General features: G+C 41.9%; 1 protein-coding gene and 1 long non-coding RNA gene across 3 annotated transcripts in view; both read left to right on the top strand.

Moving 5' to 3' along the window:
* Positions 1-3455: 3455 nt before the first annotated feature.
* LOC144902085 (uncharacterized) lies at positions 3456-5910 on the top strand. The gene is made up of 3 exons (XR_013630341.1): positions 3456-3575; positions 4232-4288; positions 5770-5910. It is a non-coding gene; the product is annotated as an uncharacterized LOC144902085 (long non-coding RNA).
* A 9835-nt stretch (positions 5911-15745) lies between these two features.
* Positions 15746-23995, top strand: part of LOC131106821 (pleckstrin homology domain-containing family G member 1) — a 32767-nt gene continuing 24517 nt past the window's right edge. The window contains exon 1 of one of the 2 annotated variants that reach the window (XM_058056262.2): positions 15746-16034. Coding sequence is in view for 1 of the 2 variants with exons in the window: in XM_058056260.2 (XP_057912243.2) it covers positions 21006-21015 (10 nt within the window). In the remaining variant the exon portion in view is untranslated. Of the gene's footprint in view, positions 16035-20637; positions 21016-23995 lie in introns of those variants that run through there. The other variant, XM_058056260.2, reaches the window with a different exon arrangement.

Genomic DNA, 23995 nt, shown 5'->3' with positions numbered 1-23995 from the left:
TAGACTTGATGGATATGGTGCATTTGTATCCTGTGTAGTCGGGTATTTACAGTATACGTGGGGTATACCGACCTGCTCTGTGGTGAAATTCTGGATTACTTCAGATTATTGATGGAGTATCCTATTTTGACAAGAGCTGCCTTGCACGGCGACCGAGTGGTTAGCACGCAGGCCTCACAGCTAGGAGATTCAATTCCACCCTCGGTCATCTCTGTGTGGAGTTTGCATGTTCTCCCCGTGCATGTGTGGGTTTTCTCCGGATACTCCAGTTTCCTCCCACATTCCAAAAACATGCTAGGTTAATTGGCCACTCCAAATTGTCCATAGGTATGAATGTGAGTGTGAATGGTTGTTTGTCTATATGTGCCCTGTGATTGGCTGCCGACTAGTCCAGGGTGTACCCGGCCTCTCGCCTGAAGACAGCTGGGGAAGCTCCAGCAACCCCCCCCCCCCTTATACTTTATATGCTTATAAAGTATATACTATTTCAAGAAAAAAGATGCATCTTAAATTTGTGATATTTTAGTACAAACTATGGTCTTTTTATTGCTGTTTTTCCCGAATATTCAAACTTTGTTCTTAAATAATATTCATAAATTTAGTTTCATAATATTATTACTTCTTTCCTATGATATTTTGAATCTATTCACCAAGCTAATTGTCCCAAATAATTAAAAATAATGTATTTTGTCTTTAATATTTCAGTGCTATGCTACTAAAATGACATTACTTTTCCTCACAATATTACTAGTTTACGTTTTTTTCTTCTTTTTTTTACTTTATTCTCATGAAATTAAATTTCTTCTGCTGTAGTTTTTGAATTTTCCAACTATGTCAAGCTTTTTCTTTAACAAGAAATAAAGACTTTATTCTTCTAACATTATAACACTTTTAAAATATAATATAAACCCTTTCTCAAAATATGACAATAATGAATTAATGATTCATTAAAATCTTTTTTCTTTAATATTTCAACTTTGTGACATTAAAATTACATTTTTCCCCTCCTTTTTCTTGTTAGATTACAACTTTTGCCTTAGTTATTCTTGTTCATTCATTTTTCCTCACAAGGGTCGCGGGGGTGCTGGAGCCCATCCCAGCTGTCTTCGGGCGTGAGGCGGGGTACACCCTGGACTGGTCGCCAGCCAATCACAGGGCACATATAGACAAACAACCATTCACACTCACATTCATACAATTTGGAGTGGCCAATTAACCTAGCATGTTTTTGGAATGTGGGAGGAAACCGGAGTACCCGGAGAAGACGGGGAGAACATGCAAACTCCACACAGAGATGGCCGAGGGTGGAATTGAACCCTGGTCTCCTAGCTGTGAGGTCTGCACGCTAACCACTAGACCACCGTGACGCCCAGTTATTCTTGTTACTGCTGATTTTTCCATTTGTCAAATGATGTTTTTAGAATGCAAATAACCTCCAGGCTGCACTTTGAACACCCCTGATCTGAACAATTACCTTGTCTTATCTGCAGGAGTGTTGTTATTTTTTATATTTTCATACCACAGTTCCATGTTATGTGGTTAACAGAATGTTGTTTAATTGTAAGAATGGATGGTAGGTAGCATAATTTAGGTTGCCTCAAGGCTAAAAATAGAGTCATCCCAGGTTTTTAGGTCACTGTGCATGTTTTTTTTTTCCACACAAGAAAAACAAGCCGGAGACGTTTGAAATACTGGTGGCACCACTGACTTGATCTGACCTGTCGAGGTAACACACGGCAGCTCATTTAATGCATGCCTGTTTAAAACACAAACACATACGCGCACAGACACAGGGTGTGATATTTGTTGACTGTGCACCGTATGTCACAACAGATCCTGTGCATCTGCTGACAAATGAATGTCACCAGGGAACCGCATTCCAGCGGTCCCACCTGTAAACTGTGATTTGAGTACATGCTGGAGCTTTCTGTTTTTCTTCCAACCGCCACTTACTTTGGAGATCTGCTGCAAAAACATGTTTCTTGTAATTATAAGCTTTTGAGAGGTGGAGAGGGAAAGTTTGGCCCCGATGGTAATCTTGGAAAGTATTTAAACGTGTTTTTGAAAGAGGACCATGACACAGATTGGAGTTACTTATAAGAGACATTTCAGTGTGATCTATCGATCTATCATGTGACATAATATTAAAGGGTACCTATTACGCTAATTTTTCAACCCTATAGAGCAGCTACACACAATAACTTTTTAGATTCTGCAGAATCTACACCCATTCCAGCTGTATTTCCTTTGTTTTGGGCTTCCTGCCTGTTTTAATTTATTTCACCCACGCCCCGCCTCGGGGCATGTAATTGGTCACACGCCCAAAGTTCTTCCTAACTATGAACCATATAAGGAAATCCGAGCTCTGTGACATCACAAAGGAACAGTTTCACCATGCCTTTTGAAACAGAGTATTTTGAGCCATTCTAAACTTCTTTCAGGGCTCACTTGCAAATGCGCATACCTCAAGTGGTTAGCGCGCAGGCCACACAGCTAGGAGACCCGAGTTCGATTCCACCCTCGGCCATCTCTGTGTGGAGTTTGTGTGTTCTCCCCGTGCGTGCGTGGGTTCCAAAAACATGCTAGGTTAATTGGCGACTCCAAATTGTCCATAGGTATGAATGTGAATGGTTGTTTGTCTATATGTGCTCTGTGATTGGCTGGCGACCAGTCCAGGGCCAGTCCTCTTGCCCAAAGACAGCTGGGATAGGCTCCAGCACCCCCGCGACTCTAGTGAGAATAAGCGGTAGGAAATGAATGAATGAATTTTAACATCATATGAATTTTGTAGCTCAAAACATGGTGTTCTTTGTACACAGTATACAATACTCGTGGTCCAGCCAGGACACCTCTCATGTTAGCATGTTGCCATTTTGGGCTGAATTGATCACTTCAGCACTGATTGTTTTGCATTATTTTGCAAAGATACTACTGTCAGTTATAGCATTGAACATGGGCAGCATGCACTTGCCCTGACAGGCCCAGTGCTCCCAGCAGGTTGTGTGGCAGGCCAGAAGGTCATGAGGTCAGGGGCAAGGGGAAACTGGAATACTCTGACGGTAGCGGGCCAGTTGTTGATAGCATGTAAATAACCCTAAAATTAGCTACAGCTCTCTTTTGACAATCTTGACTTGTGACTCCATCACATACTCACAGTCTTTAACACAGTAAAGGTCCACGGCGTTAAATTGGGGATTCTGTCATTGTTTGACCTTGGGCTGGGCGATATATTGATATTTCTGTTAAGCACTATATTAAAAACAAGCGTATCGTTCATATCGGAGGTCACATGTTTCAAGATGGCGCCGCCCAGGTGCAAGCTAGCTAACTAATGTAGCTTCGTTTCTTCTGCGGCGTTTTTAGTGTTTAATAGAGCTTTGTTTATTACTTACCATGCCGACCCATTAAGCAAGTGTGCAGCTATGGATGTTCATCTTGCTACGTTTGCAGCTTGCCGCCATATTTTATACTCGGGAGCAGCTGTTAGCTTTGAGCATCCCTTCGTGACGCCGAATGATCGGATATCCCCGCGGAGATATAGAGGCTGATAGCGGGAATGAATAGCGAAAAAGACGGTACCATGTTTACCGTCTGTCGTCATGGGGAACGTGAGATGGAAGACGGTCACAATCCGACTGCAGAGACTACCGTGAGTGCAATATGATGGCAGTAAGATTAAACATTTTATTTAACTTTTTATATGTTTATTTAAAAGAAGAGAATATACTGTTTTTTTTACAGTGGCTATTTTTCCATTACCACTGCATTTTAATAAAACTTTGCACATATATTTGGCTTTGACTTTTGTCTAAATTCAGTTTATGGAAAAAAATATTGAGATATATATCAATATTCTGTATGACTTTTGGTCCATATCGCCCAGCTCTAGTTTGACCTCAAATCTGGTATGTCATCAGGTATCAGTGAGATTAAAATCCGATGAATGAACATAATCCCAAGTAGGATTTGGTGGCCGATTACATACCTCAAATGTCAACAGCTCTGCTGGTAATTACATCATATGGCACAGTGATGACTGGGCAGGGTGTGTTCCAGTTTTCCTACAGGAAATCATTAAAATGGATAGAATGAAGTGTCAACATCATAACACCTTTATTAATGACACAGGCAATGTTGTCAATAATGGCAAACAACTGTAAAAATAAGTTAAGCACTGCTCCTAGTAAGATGTAAAAACAATAAGAAACTCTTTCTGTTCTGTATTCTGCAGGTCCTATCAAGACAAGGTCATGGGGAAAAAGAGGATCTCACTACCAAAATAAAACAGGTGATTGCACTAAATCAGAACCAACCTGGAAATACTTGGAAGGGACTTTTTTAATGTATATGCATCCACTTAAAAGGGCCCTTTGCAGGACGTAGCTGTTTTTTTTTGTATTAGTTTGCGGCAAATTCTTGGAAGTTAATTAAAACAAAAAGAAACAGCAAAAAATTGAAATACCATGTCATTGGAAATATGAAAGAAAGATATTTGTCGTAGTATTATGTGAAACAAAGAAAACAACTAATAAAAATGCATTTTTTAGAAAATTGGGCTGCACAAAAAGTAAAAATGTGAGAATAATTTCAAAATATTCCGAAATATTTAGAAAAAATTAAAATCATTGGAAAAATTGAAATACCATGTCATTGGAAATATGAAAGAAAGATATTTGTCGTAGTATTATGTGAAACAAAGAAAACAACTAATAAAAATGCAATTTTTAGAAAATTGGGCTGCACAAAAAGTAAAAATGTGAGAATAATTTCAAAATATTCCGAAATATTTAGAAAAAATTAAAATCATTGGAATATTTAAAAAATGTAATTGGGAAATTAAAAAAAACAACAGAAATGGGAAAAAAAATGTTTTTTTAGAATGAAGTCAAATATTCAAAGAAAAAAGTTAATGTATAAAACTATATGATAAATATATAATAATAATATAATATTAATAATAATAAAAATTCAATATTATGGAAATTAAATAATATTTTAATTAAAAATAATATAATGGAATTAAAGGCAAAATATTGTGGAAATAAAGTCATACTATGAGAAGAAATTTAGCAAAAGTAGCCATGGGCCGCGAATGGTCACCAGGCCACATATTGGACACTTGACTTAGATAATTAATTGTTGATGCTCACTGAACTGAGATCTCCTTCTGCCGCCAGGTTCAAATTCCAAAGATTTGTGTGACTTTGTATTTTCCCCCCCATAAAAGAATTGGTTTTGCAGCCTCCAATAAAACACTTATTGTTCCACACTATCATTATGCCAATAGAAATGTGCACAGACTGTGTACCCATCAGGGCTGGCTATATGTAGCCGACTTCTGTCCTCCCTTTCTGTTGTTATGTCTACAGTCTGCGTGAGTATGCTGCTCTATTTCTGGCCACACGTCCGTTTGAATGTACGTGAGAAAGGCTCTGTCAATGTAAAGTGGGGTCATAATGATGCATATTAAAAGCAGTGGTGAGGAAGTTGGCGAGCTTTTAGAAATGTTTTTTGACTGCTATATCAAATTAGAGAGTGGCTATATATGAGCTAAAGTACCTCAAATAAATGTTTTGGTGGCAAACGTTTACTTTTGGCTGCTCTTCTGCTCGCAGCTGCCTGAGTGGGCTGAGCAGCTGTGTTTGCAATGTTGGCACGGCCAAGAGCTAACTCCCAATACCGCCTCGTGCCTTTGCATTGGAAGCGTGGCTCGTTGTGCGCCGCCTTGTTTGCATATTTGGGTGACATTTGTTTGCTTCATGAGTCCAGGTCGGCACCAAAGGCTGCCAAAGGCCAAGGCCTTCATGCACCAGTGCAGAGATGCTGAAACCCAAGACGTCCGCTGGAACCTTACTCACTGTTGATGTCGTTGTCGCCTGATTCATGTCACTTCATATGCCAAAGGAAAACTATGCCAAGGTAAATCCACCATCAGCCTCAGGCACGGACAGTGCAGAGGTGCTGAAACCCAAGAAGCCCACTATTAATGAGCCCACAAAACCAACCAACCACTGAGTATTGTATTTTTTGTAGGGAGTCCGATATTGGCTTTTCTGCCAAAATCCAATATTGTCCAACTCTCAATTTCTGATACCGATATCAGCCAATACCGATATGTATATAACATATCTCCTGTGGGGGCATGAACACATTTGTGTTGTATATCGCATTTTTAAAAATATCAGTTTCATTCATTCATTCATTCATTTTCTACTGCTTATCCTCACAAGGGTCGCGGGGGGATGCTGGAGCTTATCCCAGCTGTCTTCGGGCGAGAGGCGAGGTACACCCCGGACTGGTCGCCAGCCAATCACAGGGCACATATAGACCAACAACCATTCACACTCACAATCATACCTATGGACAATTTGGAGTAGCCAATTAACCTAGCATGTTTTTGGAATGTGGGAGGAAGTACCCGGAGAAAACCCACGCATGCACTTGGAAAACATGCAAACTCCACACAGAGATGGCCGAGTGTGGAATTGAACTCGGGTGTCCTAGCTGTGAGGCCTGCACGCGATTGGGGAAAAAAAATCTGATCCCGATATCGACCGATAACACATTTTTATCTGATAATTATAACCAATATTTATCGGACATCTGTAATTATTTGTGCATTTATTTTCATAATATTACAACTTTATTCTAGTAATACGGTATATTTCTGTCATAGTACAACAACAATACATACTTAAATGGATTAGAGCTGCTGTGAAGGAGTGTGAGCAGGGATGCCTAAGGGCTATGCAAATGCTTAGGATGTCCCAGCTAAACGAGGTGCAGCTTTGGGTCGGGTCAGCGTCTTTGTGGGCTTGTCAATTTGTGGCCTCGCCCTAACAACAAACATAAAAGTAATTTATCTCCCCGACGGTGAAAAAAAGTGAGAAGACCCCTCCTCCAGCTTTCCTTCACCGTCGCCTCTTTATCCGAGTCTCCCACCCAGCAGCTGTTCCTCTCACTTTAACCCGCACCCCTGCATGCCCCCCACACCAGACGCACTATGATGCCTTTGTTTTATTGTTAGGCAGCGGGACAGGGGTCCAACTCCCTCCGAGTGCGGATGCTCAGCTCTTAGAGGCGGATTAGGAGAGGCAGTTGGTTTCTAAATGAGCGAGGTTTTGGAAGCCGTTACTCTCCGGCTAGTCTTACAGCCACGCTCCTTCCTAACACCTGTTTATGTGGCGCCGTGTTTTGTGAGAGCTTATTAATGGTTTTATCATACATGCTGCCTGTACTCAACAGCGGTTTGATGTATTAAAGCAACAGTATGTAACAGTTTGGCATGAACATAACATGGTTTTTGTGGTACACTTGCTTGTATAAGAGGAGTAGTGTATCTGTTCTGCCATTTTGAGTCCGTATAAACTACTGTAGCATTAGTGGACCAGCTGGGGAACCCGTCCTATTAGCACTAGCATCAGTGCCCACATTACTTTCCAGAGCTGTGTGCAACATTGGTAAAAAAAATTTTTTAAAGAAAACTTTCATGGACATAAAATGATACCACAGCAACTGAATGTATTAAAGCAATATTATGGAACAGTTGTACATAACACTGATGGGTGGCCATAGATTCCCTACTTTAATGGTCTATGCTAGGACACCTCAACACAGCAGTGTTAAAGTATCACTATGTAACAGTTTGACACGCAAATACCAGATTCACAATGATTAGAATGCTGCACCTGCTTGGAATAATGAGAACAGTATGTGTGTAATTGCCATGGTAACCTTGGATCACATCTATAATGGACCAGCCAGGACACACCTACTGTGTTTCTAGTACTAGCAACAATACTAACATTACTGTTGTGTCGGGTAACAAACAAACTTTAATCAATGTTTATTTTAAGGCATAATCTTATATGCCAGGACACCTCTCCTTTGTGCTAGCTGTAGCATCAGTGCTACTGTTACTGTTAGCAGTGTTTGGGCAGGCAATGTTTATTTTAGGACATAATGTTACACTACGGCAGTTGAACATATTAAAGCAGATCTACTTAACAGTTCAACATGAAAATATATAATCACATCATAATAGGTGTGATAGTACACTGTCATTTCTCATTTCCATGATTACAGTTGATTCCCTGCTTTAGGACCAGCCAGGACACCTCTCGTTTGTGTTAGCTGCAGCATCAATGCTACCGTTACTGTTAGCAGTTTTTTAGCAGTGTTTATTTCCACAGAAGTTGAACGTATTAAAGCAATATAATGTAACGGTGTGGCATGACAATAACAGCTTCAAAATGGTTGTGGTAGCACTCTGACATTTGTCATTTCCATGATAACTGTTGATCCCCTGCTTTAGCGCTGTATAATATAAGTGGACCAGCCAGGACACCTTTTCTTTGTGTTAGCTCTAGCATTAATGCTACTGGTATTGTTGTTTCAACGTTTACTTAAGGACGTAATGTGAAAACACAGCTGTTGAATGTTTTAAAGTAATATTATGGAACAGTATGGCATGAAAATCACAGCTTCAAAATGGTTGTGATAGTACTATGGTATAATAGTGCCTGTTGTATAATATTGGTGGACCAGCCAGGACACCTCTCACGTTGTGTTAGCGCTTGCATCAATGATTACGTTTCCGTTCGGAGTTGTTTGTGCAGACAATGTCTATTTGAAGACATAATTTAATAACATACAATAAAAACAAATCACCCATTCCATACTGTTACTTTAAGAGCCCTGCACCTCGTTATATCGCCCACATCGCCTCAAATGTCTCCCGTAACCCAAAACTGCAACCGCTGCAGACATTTTTTTCCCTGCACGTATCAGCTTAAACCCGCATTTTTATGATTTGCTTGCCTAAAAAACAAAACAAAAAAAACATCAGATGCAGTGCCAAGATCTGTTATCTTGTCTATCTTGTCTACTCGTCTAGGTTGTCAAAGACTCTTTCGTTATGAATCTGTGTTTGCTAGTATAAAAACAAAAGCTTGCTGGCTTTAGTATTTCCCAACACTGCAACGTCAATGTCTGTCCTGTGAAAGATCGCAATCAGAGCTGTTTACCGTTTTGGGCCACTTTTGGGTCATTTTTGTCCTCATCGGAAATAACTGAGAGTAAATGGTCAGAGAGAAAAGAGACACCACAGACAGATAACCACTGCATGGTATTTGGCACTGTATAAATAAATGGCTATTTTTGTTGAGGAACGTCGTTTTGGGACTTTTTATGCATGTGACTTTGGGTAGGTGTGAGCCCTTAGGCAGTGGAAGCTTCCATGAAAGTCCTTGACTGGCTTTCGTTTTGTATTATGGCTGACATGAAACAGACGGGCTGTAACGAGCTGTCATCTCTAGCGCTCGGCAAAATGTCCACTGAAGTGTGTGTGTGTGTGTGTGTGTGTGCGCGACCCTTGACATGGGATTGCTTATTGTGAGGACTTTAGGTGGTGGTAGCACATAGAATGTCTGACAGTTGGTATCAGCTATTGGAGTTTGTCACTCATTTGAAGTAAAGTAAAGCCTGTGTCTGACAGCTGCCTTACAGCCCTTGTGTGTGTAATATGTGTGCGTGTGTGGTCAGCTTCGGACAGGCCATTGTGCCCTCGGCTCTCAACAGATGTGGTCCGAACAATGAGCTGGGTAAATAAAAGGAAGTGGCGTATAAATAGCCTCTCATGTCTGCATGAGTTCTTGCTGCATTATGCCTGTTCCTGTTTGAGGTGACTGAATTGTACTGTAGGAAGTTGGACTGTGTTGAGATGTTGCAGGTGCTCGTTTGTTTGAATATCAATCACATTTTTTTTTTAATTTCTAGCAAAATAAAGCCAATTTTGTCCCTATTTTGGCCAAATGGAGGTATAGTTTTTAATGGGAAATATCACCTCAAGTTTCCACATGATATCCATCAATGCATGAAAGTCTCCTGATGTGTCTATGAGCAGTGAAGCCTGAAATCTCAAATCCAATGATAAAAACACAGGGCAACATTCCTAACCAGAAAAGCACTCTAACAGTGCAGACCTCTGGCAAGCACCATAGTTCTCCCCGTATTGTGATTCAAAACTCCTATATTTCTTGGATCAGATATTTTGTAGAACCTGTTGGAAACTTGTCATGTGTATTTGTTCTAAGTTTTTTTTAGTTATATGCACAAAGTGAGGGCTGCATGGTAGACAAGTGGTTAGCGCATGTTTTTTCTCCGGGTACTCCGGTTTCCTCCCACATTCCAAAAACATGCTAGGTTAATTGGCGAATCCAAATTGTCCATAGATATGAATGTGAGTGTGAATGGTTGTTTGTCTATATGTGCCCTGTGATTGGCTGGCCACCAGTCCAGGGTGTACCCCGCCTCTCGCCTGAAGACAGCTGGGATAGGCTCCATCACCCTCGCGACCCTCAGTAGGGTAAGCGGTAGAAAATGAATGAATGAATGAATGCACAAAGTGCCAAAAATGGTCCTATCTCGCAATGTTAAGGAATCCTTTAAAACAAATCCTGGATGTAGATGGTGATCCGGATTACCCCCAAAATGTAATTGGTTTTTCAATACCCATTTTCTGACAATTACTGAAAATTTCATCCAAATCCATTTAGAACTTTCAAACAAATGAACAGATACTAAATGCCACTGACTCAGTGTCAGGTGGACAAGACATACTGAAAGAACATCACAGTGAAACATCCAAGCTGAAACACAATCTAGTTGACCTTCAACTTGGAAAAAAAAGTTGTCATAGGCGGTAGGCGTGTCACGAGACTAGATGATACACGAGAGTGGGGCTACGAAACGAGAGAATTGACATGCAAGTGTGACAGATGAAACTCTGAACACAGTCTAAAAATAAAGGAACCGTCCTTCCCTTCTTTTCTTCCCGTTTCCATCCCACTCATCCTCATTCCTGCCTGCAAACACTACATACGTGACAATGTCTTCCCGAAACTATTTCTAAATTTGAACAAATCGAAGGTGGCTAGCAATGATTGTGTTCAAATGTTTTTTAAGCTTACGTTTAACAACCACAAAGATGTTTTTGTTGATGGTGCACGTTTGTGACACCACCCACTATTGGTCTGGCATGCATATGACAGCAGTGTTAGTCTTTTTTTTGCAGAGCTGTGTGTTCCTGTTTTTTTCTGTAAATGTACCCCAAGTCAGCATTATCTGAAAGCCCTTTTTTCCAGTGGCTGTGATGGTTTCAAATTCATGCCAGTTTCTCTCTCTGGGGCGGACGTCCTAGATTCAGGGTTCTGTTACAGCTCCATGGGGACACGTGTGTGTGTGTGTGTTACAGGTTGGAGGTCCAGGCCGGGCCAAGGTAGCGGAGTGAGGCCACTCATGGCCTATATTAGCAGCACACTTCAGATGAAATCAGATCCCATTGGTGTGCTGAGCAGTTAACTTAAGACAAAAAGGCGGTGTACAGTAAAGACCGAATGACTCAAAAGATGCCAATAATTCAGGAAACATTCATTTCCATAGTATTGTCTCTTTGGGAAGATATATATACTGTATATAAATTCATTCTGCACCCCTAACATATGCCTAGGTCTAAACTAAACGACCCTGGCTAATATAAAAGGCTGATTGTGTGTTGCCAAATATGCCTCATATTCAAATGCACTACTAATACAGTATCTCTGTGTGGATGGACATTTGCAGTCACCTGACAGATAAGCTTCCTGTTTGTGTCTATAGGGTGTGTGTAGGAGGTGCTGTGTCAGCATGTCTGCGGGCAATGAAGGCTTTATGGGGCCCATCTTCCATTTTGGGTCACATCTGGGATGAGTTAAGACTTGCTGCTAAGAAGTGTCAACACAGTGGTGGAAAGTTTAAGGTCATTTTGATTGTAGACATCTTTGACATTTTCAAACAGTTGGATGTACTGTGAACAGTTTGGGGTAGATCCTTTAATGTTCTAGCATTACTGTTCTCCAGTGTGTTGGAACGTGAGAGTAATGGACATAAATCATGTAAAGCTCGTATTTATTTTCTGACAAAGTTCACCTAGTGATGTTTCCCCAATAGCTGGTTTTAAAGGGCTCAATGAAGATTTCCAAAGCCTTGGTTGAGGGCTCACCCCTAATTTTGGGCTTGCTGGCAACAAAACCCAGCACTTACCTTATTATGTCAGGGGAGACGAGGTTTGGCAGTGAAAAAGAAGGACGGCGAATGAAAGAAGGAGATTGGAAAAGGGCAAAACAGGGGGAAGCATTACAAGGAGACAGACGTCTGACTGGGGGGAGTTAGTGTTCAAGACAGGAACGATTTTCTTTTGCTACTGTAAATAATAGCCCCCGCTTGAGTTGGACGGCTTTCACGGCTCCTTTTGTCCACAGTGACATCTTAGGTTCCCTAAAGAGTGAGACCGGGGCTTGAGCTGGCATGGGAAAGAGAGAGTATTAGCACGATATGAATATGAGGGAAAGTAAGCCTCTGCGGGTCAAAGGGAAGCTGCCAACACACACTCCTGCCTCTTTATCCGCCTAAAACCCACACAGGCAGGACACAAACCAATACTTCAGTCTAATTCGCATAGCTTTACTCGGTAAAAGGAGGTCATTCATTCACCAGGGTGCCAAAATTTCTACAGAAATCCAAGCCAGACGTTTCCATAAACCAACTTATCATAAACTTAACAACAACATGGTGAAAAAGGCTCCTACCTCATTTGAGACCTTGTTCAGTGGTTTAACTACTGCATCCTGTCTATTTGTGAGTCATGTAATGTTTTTCATCTTAACACTAAACACATGTACTCACCGTGATGCCCCATAGCAGGAGAGCTAGTGTCAGTTACGCTCTTAAAACCGCACCAGGAAAAATCATTTCCAACTTCAATTGCATGTACCGTAGCTGCCAACACGAAGTCGCAGGCTATGATTTCAAGACTGATTCATGATCTGATGCTCTTACACTCAAACTACTACTTTTGCCTCTGCATGTGTATCATTAATATTTTGACTTTATGCTTGTAGAATTACTTACATTTCTGAATGGATTTGGACAAAATTTCAGAGTTTTTTTTGGGGGTGATCCAAATCGCCGTCTGGATCCAGGAAAGGATTGAAAGGATTCTTTAATATTGCAAGACCATGGACCATTTTTGGCATTTGTGCAGATAACTCCCAAAAAATGGTCACTTTGCCTTCATGGTAGTTCTATGATCATCATACTACCTTTAGCATGTTAGCATTGTTATCATGCCAACAATAGCCTACTAGCATTGTTTGCTATTTTCATGGGTAAACACCTACCGTGCTAAGGTTAGCACGTTAACATCGGTGGCATGCTAATATTAACATAGTAGCATTTTTAGCCGTTTTCATGGGTTGACGCTTTCATAAACACTTAGTACTACTATGCTAGGTCTTAGCATGTTCACACTGCTAGCATGCTACCATTAGCATAGTAGCATTTTCATAAATTTTTATAGGTAGACACTATTATGCGAGGTTAGCATGCTAATGTTAGGTAACATGAACATACTGGCATTTTTTTGCAATTTTCATATGCACTTTGGCAGACATTTTGTGCTATCATGCTAGGTGTCTACATGCTAATGTTAGTATGCTAACATAATTACTAACATAATATAAGACCAACATTTTTAGCATTCAGAGCTAGGCACTTATACAAACTATGATGCTAGGTGTTAGCAAGCTAATGTTAGCATGTTAACATTCTTTAAGTCAGTCAAACCCTTCTATAGCATGTTTTAATATAAAACAAATGTAGGACTAATATTTATGCTGAGAATCACAATGTGGGCGGAATTATGGCGTTTGGTGAAGGTCTGCACTCTGAGTGCTTTTCTAGTTTTTTCTGATTTTTTTTTTTTTAAATGTGCCACAGACCAATCAAAATAAAACACACAGATGCCTTACATAAAAAAAACAGGATCACTCAAAATAATCCACAAAGTTAAGTTCTGGTAATACAGTGTTGTGTAGAATAGCAGTGAAAAAGGAATAGAAATTGAAATGTTCCAGTATGACTGCACCCTAAGTTGTGTCAGTCATTCCCTACAAACCAAAGGTTGTCTTAAGGTTTATTACTTTATCATCAGCTTACATGACGAGAGATAAACACTCCAAACAATAAAAGAACAACTGTGCTGATCAGATGTCCGCAGGAAGCTCAAGAGCACTAGCGATAACACCGCTGAGATCATTTGCGGTGACAGCGTGGTGACTAGATTGTCACATGAGTAGGATGATTCACCTGCTTAATGAGCTCATGTCCTGTTTGATAGCTACGTCTGTAAACAACTAAATGAGACAAGCAGGAAATGGGGTGTTGGACGGTGATTGTGCTTCCTGTTCCTCACAGAAAGATTTGCACTTGATCAATTGTGTGTCTAAACAGTGAAAATGTATTTTTGTATTTAGAAGAGTTTGTGTTTCGTTTGTTTCATAGTGCAAGGTAGGGTGTTCAGTTCCAAAGGCTCTATATAGCATTCATGGGTTGAAAGGTCGACATAATAGCACCCAGCCGCTGACCTGCATCGCCTCTGTTTATAAGGTGGCCGCTGACTTCTACACTGGACTTCAGGACTTGATTGACATATGTTTCAAAAGTCACCAGCGCTTTATACGACCGTCTACAAGTGGTGCGTTCAAGAAGTGCGTTAGGTTATCAAAGGTCAAGATGTGACACCATCTGCAATTGTCTAGGAACATGCGCGGTTTGCGTTTACTGGAAAAGACGGTGAAAGCACAGCAGCTGCTTTATCAGTCTCAGGAAGCATTCAACTGGCTCCAATTGAAGGGACTTTCCTCCATCCTGCTCTGTTAGGGTGCAGAACAATGAGCAAATGACTCTCCCTTACAATTACAATGACCACAAGCTTGGGTACATTGTCTGTATGTGGTTGAAAAGTTATCCATGCAAAAAGTCCAAATATCATGAATTGTCTTTCACTTCTAATGCATTTCTGATTTGTCCATACATGATGGATAGGTTGTCACGCTGGTGGACACTTTGAACTCCAGAAATGGGGTCAATTACCGATTTCAAGGTATACCACCTTATATTTTTTCGTCATACCATTCCACTACGCAGAAATACTTGTCTTGTCCTATGTTATTCCTTGCAGATGATGTGTTGCCGAAAGTCAGGCACTAGCATTGAGTGGCGCCGGTACAGCCACGCTGATGTCCCTCTCGGTCGACGTATCACTTCCGTTGAGGAGACATGATTCAGAACGAAACATGAGTCGAGGATAAGGATACGTAAGTGTTGTGTTTGGGCTCATGTTGTAAAGAATGGGGATCATGGTCTGCTTCAGATTTTGATGGTCAACGGCTTTGACCTCATTAGCATATTTACCTACTGATGACGCAGCATCAGGAGCAACTGGGGCTTCAGTATCTTGCCCAAGGATACTTGGACATGATCACGGGAGGATCAAACCCACAACCTTCAGTTTGGGAGACGACTACAGTTGGCTATGCCGCCCCCAGTACATGATGGGATTCATTTTTCCCTCAATGAATCACATCTAGCATTCATGTTCAGTTCATAAAAGTCAAAATTACCAACCCTTTTACTGCGAGCGACCCAGACTCCCAAATATGGATGGCTTCTCATCCTTCGTTGTCGCTGCCTTGTCACATTTTATGTCAGTTGCCCACAGTGTACTGGCTGCTCCCCAGTTCTTGCTGCGATACCCCCCCCATACACACACACACAAACACACCGCAAATGCATGGGAGGAGAGAAAGCGAGCGAGGGCCAGTTGGTAAAGAAGAAGGGAGAGGAGCCAGTCTTGCAGCAGTAATTGGGCAGGAAGTGGGCTGCTGGGGAAGCTCTTCTCATCCCGTCCCCCCCCCCTTCTTCTCTTCCTTCTCGTCAGTTGGGTTGCTTCCATCTGATCCATCAAGTGTCCTATCGGAGCTGACCTTGTTCAGGTGTGGAACATAGACTGGATCGTCTCGACAAAACCCTATATTGACTTTTTTCCACAACAGTGTGAAACCCATTAAAACACTTGGACATGGTATTAACCAGCGAAAGGATACTAGGATACCTGCGTCTGAGGGAACGCTAGTCCTGGGAATGTCCTCCCAGAGGTGAGTGACTACTAGATTATTGTGATTTGTGTAGCACTTTTGTCCAGAACAACAAAGTAAAACACGTCCAAGTATAATTTTACATGGGCCATTACATCAAACCCAGTTGGACCTCCAATTATCTAGTCTAAACTTGCAATTGAGCTCAAGCGCCACCTTCGCCCGCTTTTTTAATTAGACAGCATGGCTTGCATTTTTTTTGGCTTTGGGTTTTACTAAATGGTTTGTCATGCTATTGATGTTTGCACCTAAAATCAGCAGATCCTCTGTAGGCGTGTTTATGTGTTTTTTTTTTTTATTTTGTTTTTGGTATCTATGTGCACACATCGTCATTCTGGTGTGTCCTAACTGGAGCAAGAAGCAAATAGGACACACACCAAAGGGAGTGCTTTATTGTGGCTGTCAGTGGATGACACCATTGGGGTGCCAGTTTTGACCATTTGATGATATTATTGGATTTATTTTAACAGATAGTGTTTGATTTTTATTCTTAAATCTAATTTTGGGGTTTAACCGTGCGAGGATCTTCGAAACATTAAGAAGTATAATAATAATAAGTGTAAATAATAAGCTTTTTTATTACTTATTCATTTATTTTTACAAAATCCTTCCCAGTTTTCCCTGGAAAAAAGCTCTAAATTAGAATTACTGTACCTGGGATCTGTATACACGCTGAATTGACTACTACAGAAGGAACTACTTAGTATAGCAGTAGTGTCCTCGATTTTATTTTAGTATGTGTCACATGTTTCCCTGTGATGGCAGAAAAGTCCCTCGTTCTCCGCTCGGCTGGACTCCTTTCCTGGATCGGGAACCTCGTCCTGCATTTTAATCTGGGGCCAAACACAGCTTCCTGCACATATCCGCCACCACACACACACACACACACACACGCACACACACGTGCAAGATAATAAATCTCTGAATATTCTCTTGTTTTAGTCCCACGCCTAACCCTTAGCTGCAATACATACATTGAAAATATGTTTTTTTTTGTTCGGCCACTTGTGTTGTGGTTCACATAGCTGACTTTGGTGTAGCTCATGTCCAGTCCAGGGTGTAGTCTGCCTTTCATACTGACATTATCTCCCATTATAATTGCCTTTCCTGGGCTGTGCCTCCCTGCGTTGTCATTATCACAGTCATTATCATTGTACTGTTGTTGTTGTGTGACGGAGTTGGGCTACTCACTGGGACGTTCCCTTCACTTCTCTGAAGTCATACCTTTTTAAGTGAAAGGAGCATGTTTTCTGGTCAGCAAGAGTTTCAAATTCCTAAACTTGTCTTGGCGATGTAAGCAGATTGTGTAGCCTGCGGGAATACCATCCGGGAATCTGGAAGCCCCATAAATCTGGGAATGGAGTGATAATCAATATGGGACTCGAGCAAATTCCTGAAGCTTTTCATAGCACAAAAGGTTTTTTGGCAACTAGACGTAACTTTATGACTGAACTATAATGAGCACAAGTGGTATAGAAAATGTATGAATTTGGCATTCATCTGCAGGGTTTTTTGCAATTATTTTTATTACTTATTATTTTAATATTAATTTATGATGAGTTGATTATTGAATGTCCATTACTGTACTGTGCAGTCGTATATCAATGCTGTGGTAGAGTACACCTCATGTGTTATAGTCTGTCATGGTTTTGTCCAGTGTCCAGATTAATGAAGAGTTCAAATGTCCAGAACAAAGACCTCTATGAGTCTTCTTGGACAAAAAAAGAGACTATGTGTGTCTGCAGATGATCCATCTCCCCAATGACAAGCACAGTCAGGGTCTCCAAGGGAGGGGGAAACTGTATATGAATGACCATCTTCTCCTTCCTCCCACAAAACTTGTGTCATTACTCACAGTCTCGCTCATTCTTTGTATCTGCTCTTCTCCCACTTTTATGTTTCCTAGTGTCATGCACGTTGCACAAGTGGATTTGCTTTTTACGTCTAATTGCACATACTAAAACATTTCTAAGAGGCCATTTTCTTTAAGGCTTGCCGTCCAAAAGCAAATATGTGTGTGTGTGTGCCAGTAAATGTTGAATAGGCCGTGTGTGTGAACCCTGTGCACTGCTTTAGTGTTGACACTAGCCCAGAGTGATGAGGAATGGAGTAGTTTATTGGCTCTACTGTCGGTTGAAAAGGATAGTCGGGAGTGTGTTGGGGGTCGTGTTTCTGTTGGGAGATTTCTGAATTCATGCTTCCATCAATGAACCACAGCTATCCAGTGCCGGTCCGCGGCACTCATGCAGCCCCACAATCTGTAACAAATGTAGGGAAGGTGTCATAGTTTTTTACACACACAAATTAGCAGATCAAGCAGTAATAGACCTGTAAAATACGATACACCCCCCAGCCCCAACCCTGGGAAGGAAGTGCAGCAGCTTTGAAAAGACCTCAGCATTGACCAATTTGTCCTTCCGTGTTTACATGTGAACAAAAGTGGGTCTTAGGTCACCATCCTTCAGGCAGTGGAGGAGGATGGAGCGCATACAGGGGCATCAGATAAGCCAGATGACCGCTTCTGTCATCAGCAGGTCGTGCTTGGCTGAACTGAGGCGTTGGGACGGTCGCCGCCGCCGAGGGTGTTTACCAAAGTTAGAGGTGCTCATTACGCACAGAGGGTGATGAGGGGGGAGGGTTCGCGTTTGGAGGTAAAAGGTCTTCATGGGTCAATGGACCCTCAGGCCATTAAAGACAGGGGTCGTGCTTCTTGGGCTCCAATCTCTATGTGTGTGTATGTGAGGATGGTCCATGGGGGTCTTGATTATTGTATTGGTATGGGGAGGGGATAGCAGCCCCATGCTGCTGGGACCGGTCTCTGTCTTATCGTCTGTCTTGGTCAACATGTTGCCCTGAGACTATGGTCCTTAAAGGGACACATAAGCCTCCTTTTACCTTTGTTGGTTAGCTAATAGGATGCTAACGAGGATGGATGTTTTCTGATTAAAAACATATCAACAATCCAGATGAATTTACACAGTGTATTCATAGCACAATATTGTACACTAGCCGAGGCAAAGTTCTGCGTACAATTCAAACAAACTAAAAAAAAAACACGCTAACTGGGGCGGATTTGGTGCTAGTGAATGTTAATGAATGGAATATTTTCATAATCAGAGCATAGAAAACCTGTTTATGGGCTGCACGGAGGTCTAGTGGTTAGCGTGCAGACCTCACAGCTAGGAGACCTGAGTTCAATCCCACCCTCGGCCATCTCTGTGTGGAGTTTGCATGTTTTCACGGTTTTCCTCTCACATTCCAAAAACATGCTAGGTTAATTGGCGACTCCAAATTGTCCATTGGTATGAATGTGAGTGTGAATGGTTGTTTGTCTATATGTGCTCTCTGTGATTGGCTGGCCACCAGTCCAGGGTGTACCCCGCCTCTCGCCCGAAGACAGCTGGGATAGGCTCCAGCAACCCCCGCGACCCGCGTGAGGACAAGCGGTAGAAAATGAATGAATGAATGAATGAATGAATGAAAACCTGTTGACAGAGACACAAGACAGCTGGTAGCTAGCAAGCTAGCCAGCATACTCACTTCTTACCACTTCCACACAGAATGGGAGAGGTTTTTTGCACTCTATTATGCCATGATTGATGACTGCATGACTTCATGCAGTGTTAAGGTAAGGTAACGTGTCATTACTACCGCACAGTGACCAGAATACTACATACCATTTGTAAACATTGGTAAACTGTCGTCATATTTTCCTCCTTGAACCAAAACATTCATTTATTCCATAATAGCGCCCTCCAAAAAACGTGCAAAACATTTCGGCGACGCTGTAGAAGCTTGATTGACAGTGGTCTGCATCCAATCAGGATGCAGAAGACAATGTGTGGTGCAGATAGAAAAGCGAACAATACAGCCAGCTCCTCCGAATGCACCAAACTACAACACTGAACTTTTCACAATGCAATTCTTCTTAAAGGGCCAGGCTATGGAACACAGTAAAAAAAAAGCACTAAAATTGCAAATTGCACAAAAAAACAAAGCGAAACAGTCTGTGAAAGGTTAGCCACAATGTAACGGGGGAACAGTACAGTGATAATCAAACTGCGACATTGTGAGGGATGACTGTCATTTTGACCCTGTGTGAATAAGAGAAAAAAAATATGCAAACATCCAATTTGACCCTGCTAACGAGGCACTTTATTGATTTTAAAGGGTACTTCTCTCCTTGCCGAATCAATCAATCTTTTCAGGATTATTTGTTGAATGGTTATTTTTTCTTCCTTATATTAACGTACAAGTTGCGCTTGGGCCTCCCGCATAGTCAGGCGTCTTCCTTTTTATTTTTTTATAACAGGTTTTTGTGTTCATTGAAGTTCTTCTGATGTTCCACACAATGCAGGGCTTTTTGTCTGCACCTTGCTACTGATCAACCGCACAGCCACCATGTAACGTGTGTGATCTCCTACAATGCATGATGGTTCCACTTTGAATTTACATTGAGCTTGAAAATATAGAGAAAAAAGATGAAGAGACAGGCAGGAGAGAGAGGAGAAGAAGAAGAAGGAGGAGGGCAAGGCGGCCTTTATTAATGGAGAACTCCCAGCTCCTTGTAATTTGCTGCTTGGGAGAGATGAGGGGAGGAGTCAGGGGGAGGGGGAATTACCCAGCAGGGAAGGAGCAGAGGCCATTCACACACTGGCATTCAAAGCCACTCTTGAACACTTTTAGACACACTCATGCGTGCAGTGGATGTGTTGCTCCAGGAGGGAAGCATGAAGAGCGGAGTGAAGGGATCCCCCCGTGCAAACTCCACTGAGCCCAAAGAACACAGTAGCCAGCCTCGCTGAGTGAATATCCAGGAGTGGATTGTTTGCTGCCAGGAGAAGGGATTCGCTATGAGAATTCAGGACTTCTAAAGCAAGCTGTTGCTAGGATTACACTCAGATAATGTGATGCGCTCTGGAAGGACTCCATCACCTGAAGTCATATTGTTGTGAGGACAGCCAAGCCACAATGCCGACTGGTAAGCAAATTGAATCCTTTTCCCAGATGTTACTGTTTTGATGGTGACATCTGGCGCATATAAAAAAGTCAGTCTTTGTGGTGTCCAAACATCTCACACACAACTTTACTACAGGTCATGATTAGTCACTGATGGTTTGCCTTGTTGCTGTTTTGCGGTGTGTCTGTGTGATATTTAGTCCTCGGCTGACAGCTGCGTGTGAAGTGTCTCTGCGGCGTTCAGAACACCGTCCTCTTCTTGTTTTCTCACCCCCCACCCCAAACCCAAATCACCAACCAGCTAGTGTTGAATGGAGAACGTTTGCTTTCTGGATCGATGCTCCGCTGGTTGATATCTTATGGCATGTTTAACTCATCCATTCAATGTCATTTGGTTACTGTACTGCCAGGTGGTATACATTGTGGTTGTATTTCTAATTGCTAAACTGTTAAATCTGGATTTCAGCTTCTTAAATGTGAATTTGCACTTATTTTTATTGATGCACGTGATACATATTGTGCATTAAAACCAATCCAATGTAGGTCACTGTGAGCAGTGAGCAAAATCAATATTCCTTTGACTATTACCGTTAATTGGTACCAGATCTGACCGCGGTAAGCGAATTTCTGCGACGTAGTATTCAATATTAAAAAATAGAATACTTTCATCCATCCATTTTTTATACTGCTTGTCCTCAGTAGGGGGCTATGCTGGAGCCTATCCCAGCTCACTTCGGGCAAGAGGCAGGGTACACCCTGGACTGGTTGCCAGCCAATCACAGGGCACATATAGACAAACAACCATTCACACTCACATTCATACCTATGGACAATTTGGAGTCACCAATTAACCTAGCATGTTTTTGGAATGTGGGAGGAAACCGGAGAACATGCAAACTCCACACAGAGATGCCCAAGTGGAGAATCGAACCCAGGTCTTCCCAATCCCCTGACTGTGTGGCCAACATACTAACTACTCTACCATGGTGCGGCCCTAGAATACCATTAATAAAGCCCCGTAGACATGACATAGCACCCCTATAGTCACCTGACACTCCTATTGTTCCTTTGTTTACACCACATTGGACATGCTACAACATCACTGCAGGGACACAAGAGAAGGCCACAGCTGCATAGCACACGTGCGAGCTCAGTAATTAGTTAAATTAATTAGTTAAATTAAAATCTAAGATAGGATTTGAAACAGCATGGCGGGGGGTGGTTAAGAAGCCAAAACCTACCACTTCCACATGGAATGGGAGAACTTTTTCTACTATATCATTTCAGACATACCATGACTGACTCCATGCATTGTGATGTAATTTCATGCCTCGTTAATGGTTTTATGCATCATTACTGATGCCTAGTGGCCAGAATAGTACATAAAATGTATGGTTTTGACAAATAATGGCCTGTAGTCAACCACGAAACAATGATTATTAATAACTTTTTGAAGAACTGCAATGTAACAATGGGCAACTGTATACGGTGTGAACGAATTATCAATAATAGGCATGGGAAGGGGTACGATTAAATAAGCCCATCTTCTTCCTACTCCTTTTCAGACATTTGCAGGTGAATATTGCATGTGATGCATAATGTAACTTGTTAAGGATGTGTTTTTCCAGTCACATTTGTTTCCTCTGCAGTTCATATTAGAATTTTTTTGTGTTCTTATTATGAAAAATTATAATTTCATAATAATTATATATAAACATTAACATAATTTTGTTGAAACCATGGTGTCCATCCTGTATACGGTCCAGTAAAGTCATCAGCAGTGCTGACAAGTTTTATATGTTTAACTCCTTATTACTTCTGAAACCCAATGCTTGCCAGTTTCCTTCCCACTGGGAGTGTTGGGATGCCATTCTGCAGCCTGTGACCCAAATTAGAGCCTTCAGGGTAGCCGTTTTAGACTGGGGGGGGTACAAATGGCAAAGCAAGGAACGAGGGGGGTATAATTACTGTTTAGAGCAACCTCTTTGGGTCTGATGTGGCGGGGACAATAGAGGGACCTCCATCCGTCCCTTCACCCCCACCTCTTCATCATGAACATGCAGGGAACTAAGGCGGCATGAGTGGGTGAGGGAGGGTCAAAACGGAGGGCAAGAAGTCCCATTGGAATCATTTGTTCAAATCAATAGTCTTCCATTCTCATGATTCATTCTCCTTTCAAGCGTGAGTGGAGAAATGTCGCGTAGACGCCGAGAGTCAAACAGTGAAGGTATTTCACTGGGATGAAATCCAATCAGGTCAGAGAATGAGGCGAGGCGGGTGCGGCAAAGGGTCGCACGGGGTGGCTCTCCCCAAAAATAGGCGGTGTAAGTTTGCAAGTGGAACTTTTCCCACAGGGGCGAAACGCCGCACATTTCACTTGCATGTCAAAACCAAAAGTGAAACACGGAACGAGACTAGAGTTTATCTCCTGCGCGTAAAATGTATCATTGCACTTGCGAATGTTGACCTTTTATCATTCACTGCCAGCAGAGGAAAAAAACACTAATTAGCAGTCCAGCCGTGTTTACTTTAACCATGTTTAGTGAGGCAGTAAAAACCACAGCAGTCTTTCAAGTCACTCGGTTTAAACAACAAAGACATGGTCAATTCCGCAGCTTTTTGCTCCTAAATAATGGATAGCAGAGTTAGCACAGGCTCCATGATGACCCCACCCCCTCCTGACTACAATCCTACTCCTGCCCTCTTTCTCTTCTTTCCGTCCACAGCCCCTCCGTGGTCCCTGTGAAATCCTGAGTGACACTTTAAGGTCCTTAGCGTCACTTGAGATCAAGCCTGCATCTCTATCAGGGATTCTGGTGACATCAAATTCAGAGTTTTGGTCATTTTAAGGGCTTCAGAAGCTTGCGTTCAAGGCAAGGGAAAGCATCGGAGTGGGTGGCATTGGACCTTTTGGCCTCCTCTTGCGTCTTTTCTTCCTACTTTCTTTGTTTGAGTCCCTCTCCTCCTCATACATTTCGCACATTTTTGAAATGTTCCCAAAA

This window comes from Doryrhamphus excisus, linkage group LG19 (assembly GCF_037039965.1).
Source record: "Doryrhamphus excisus strain RoL-2023G ecotype Guam linkage group LG19, RoL_Dexc_Guam_v1.1, whole genome shotgun sequence".
NCBI classification, from domain to species: domain Eukaryota; kingdom Metazoa; phylum Chordata; class Actinopteri; order Syngnathiformes; family Syngnathidae; genus Doryrhamphus; species Doryrhamphus excisus.
The sequence above is the reverse complement of the archived record's forward strand: the minus strand, read 5'-3'. Positions and strand labels throughout refer to the sequence as shown.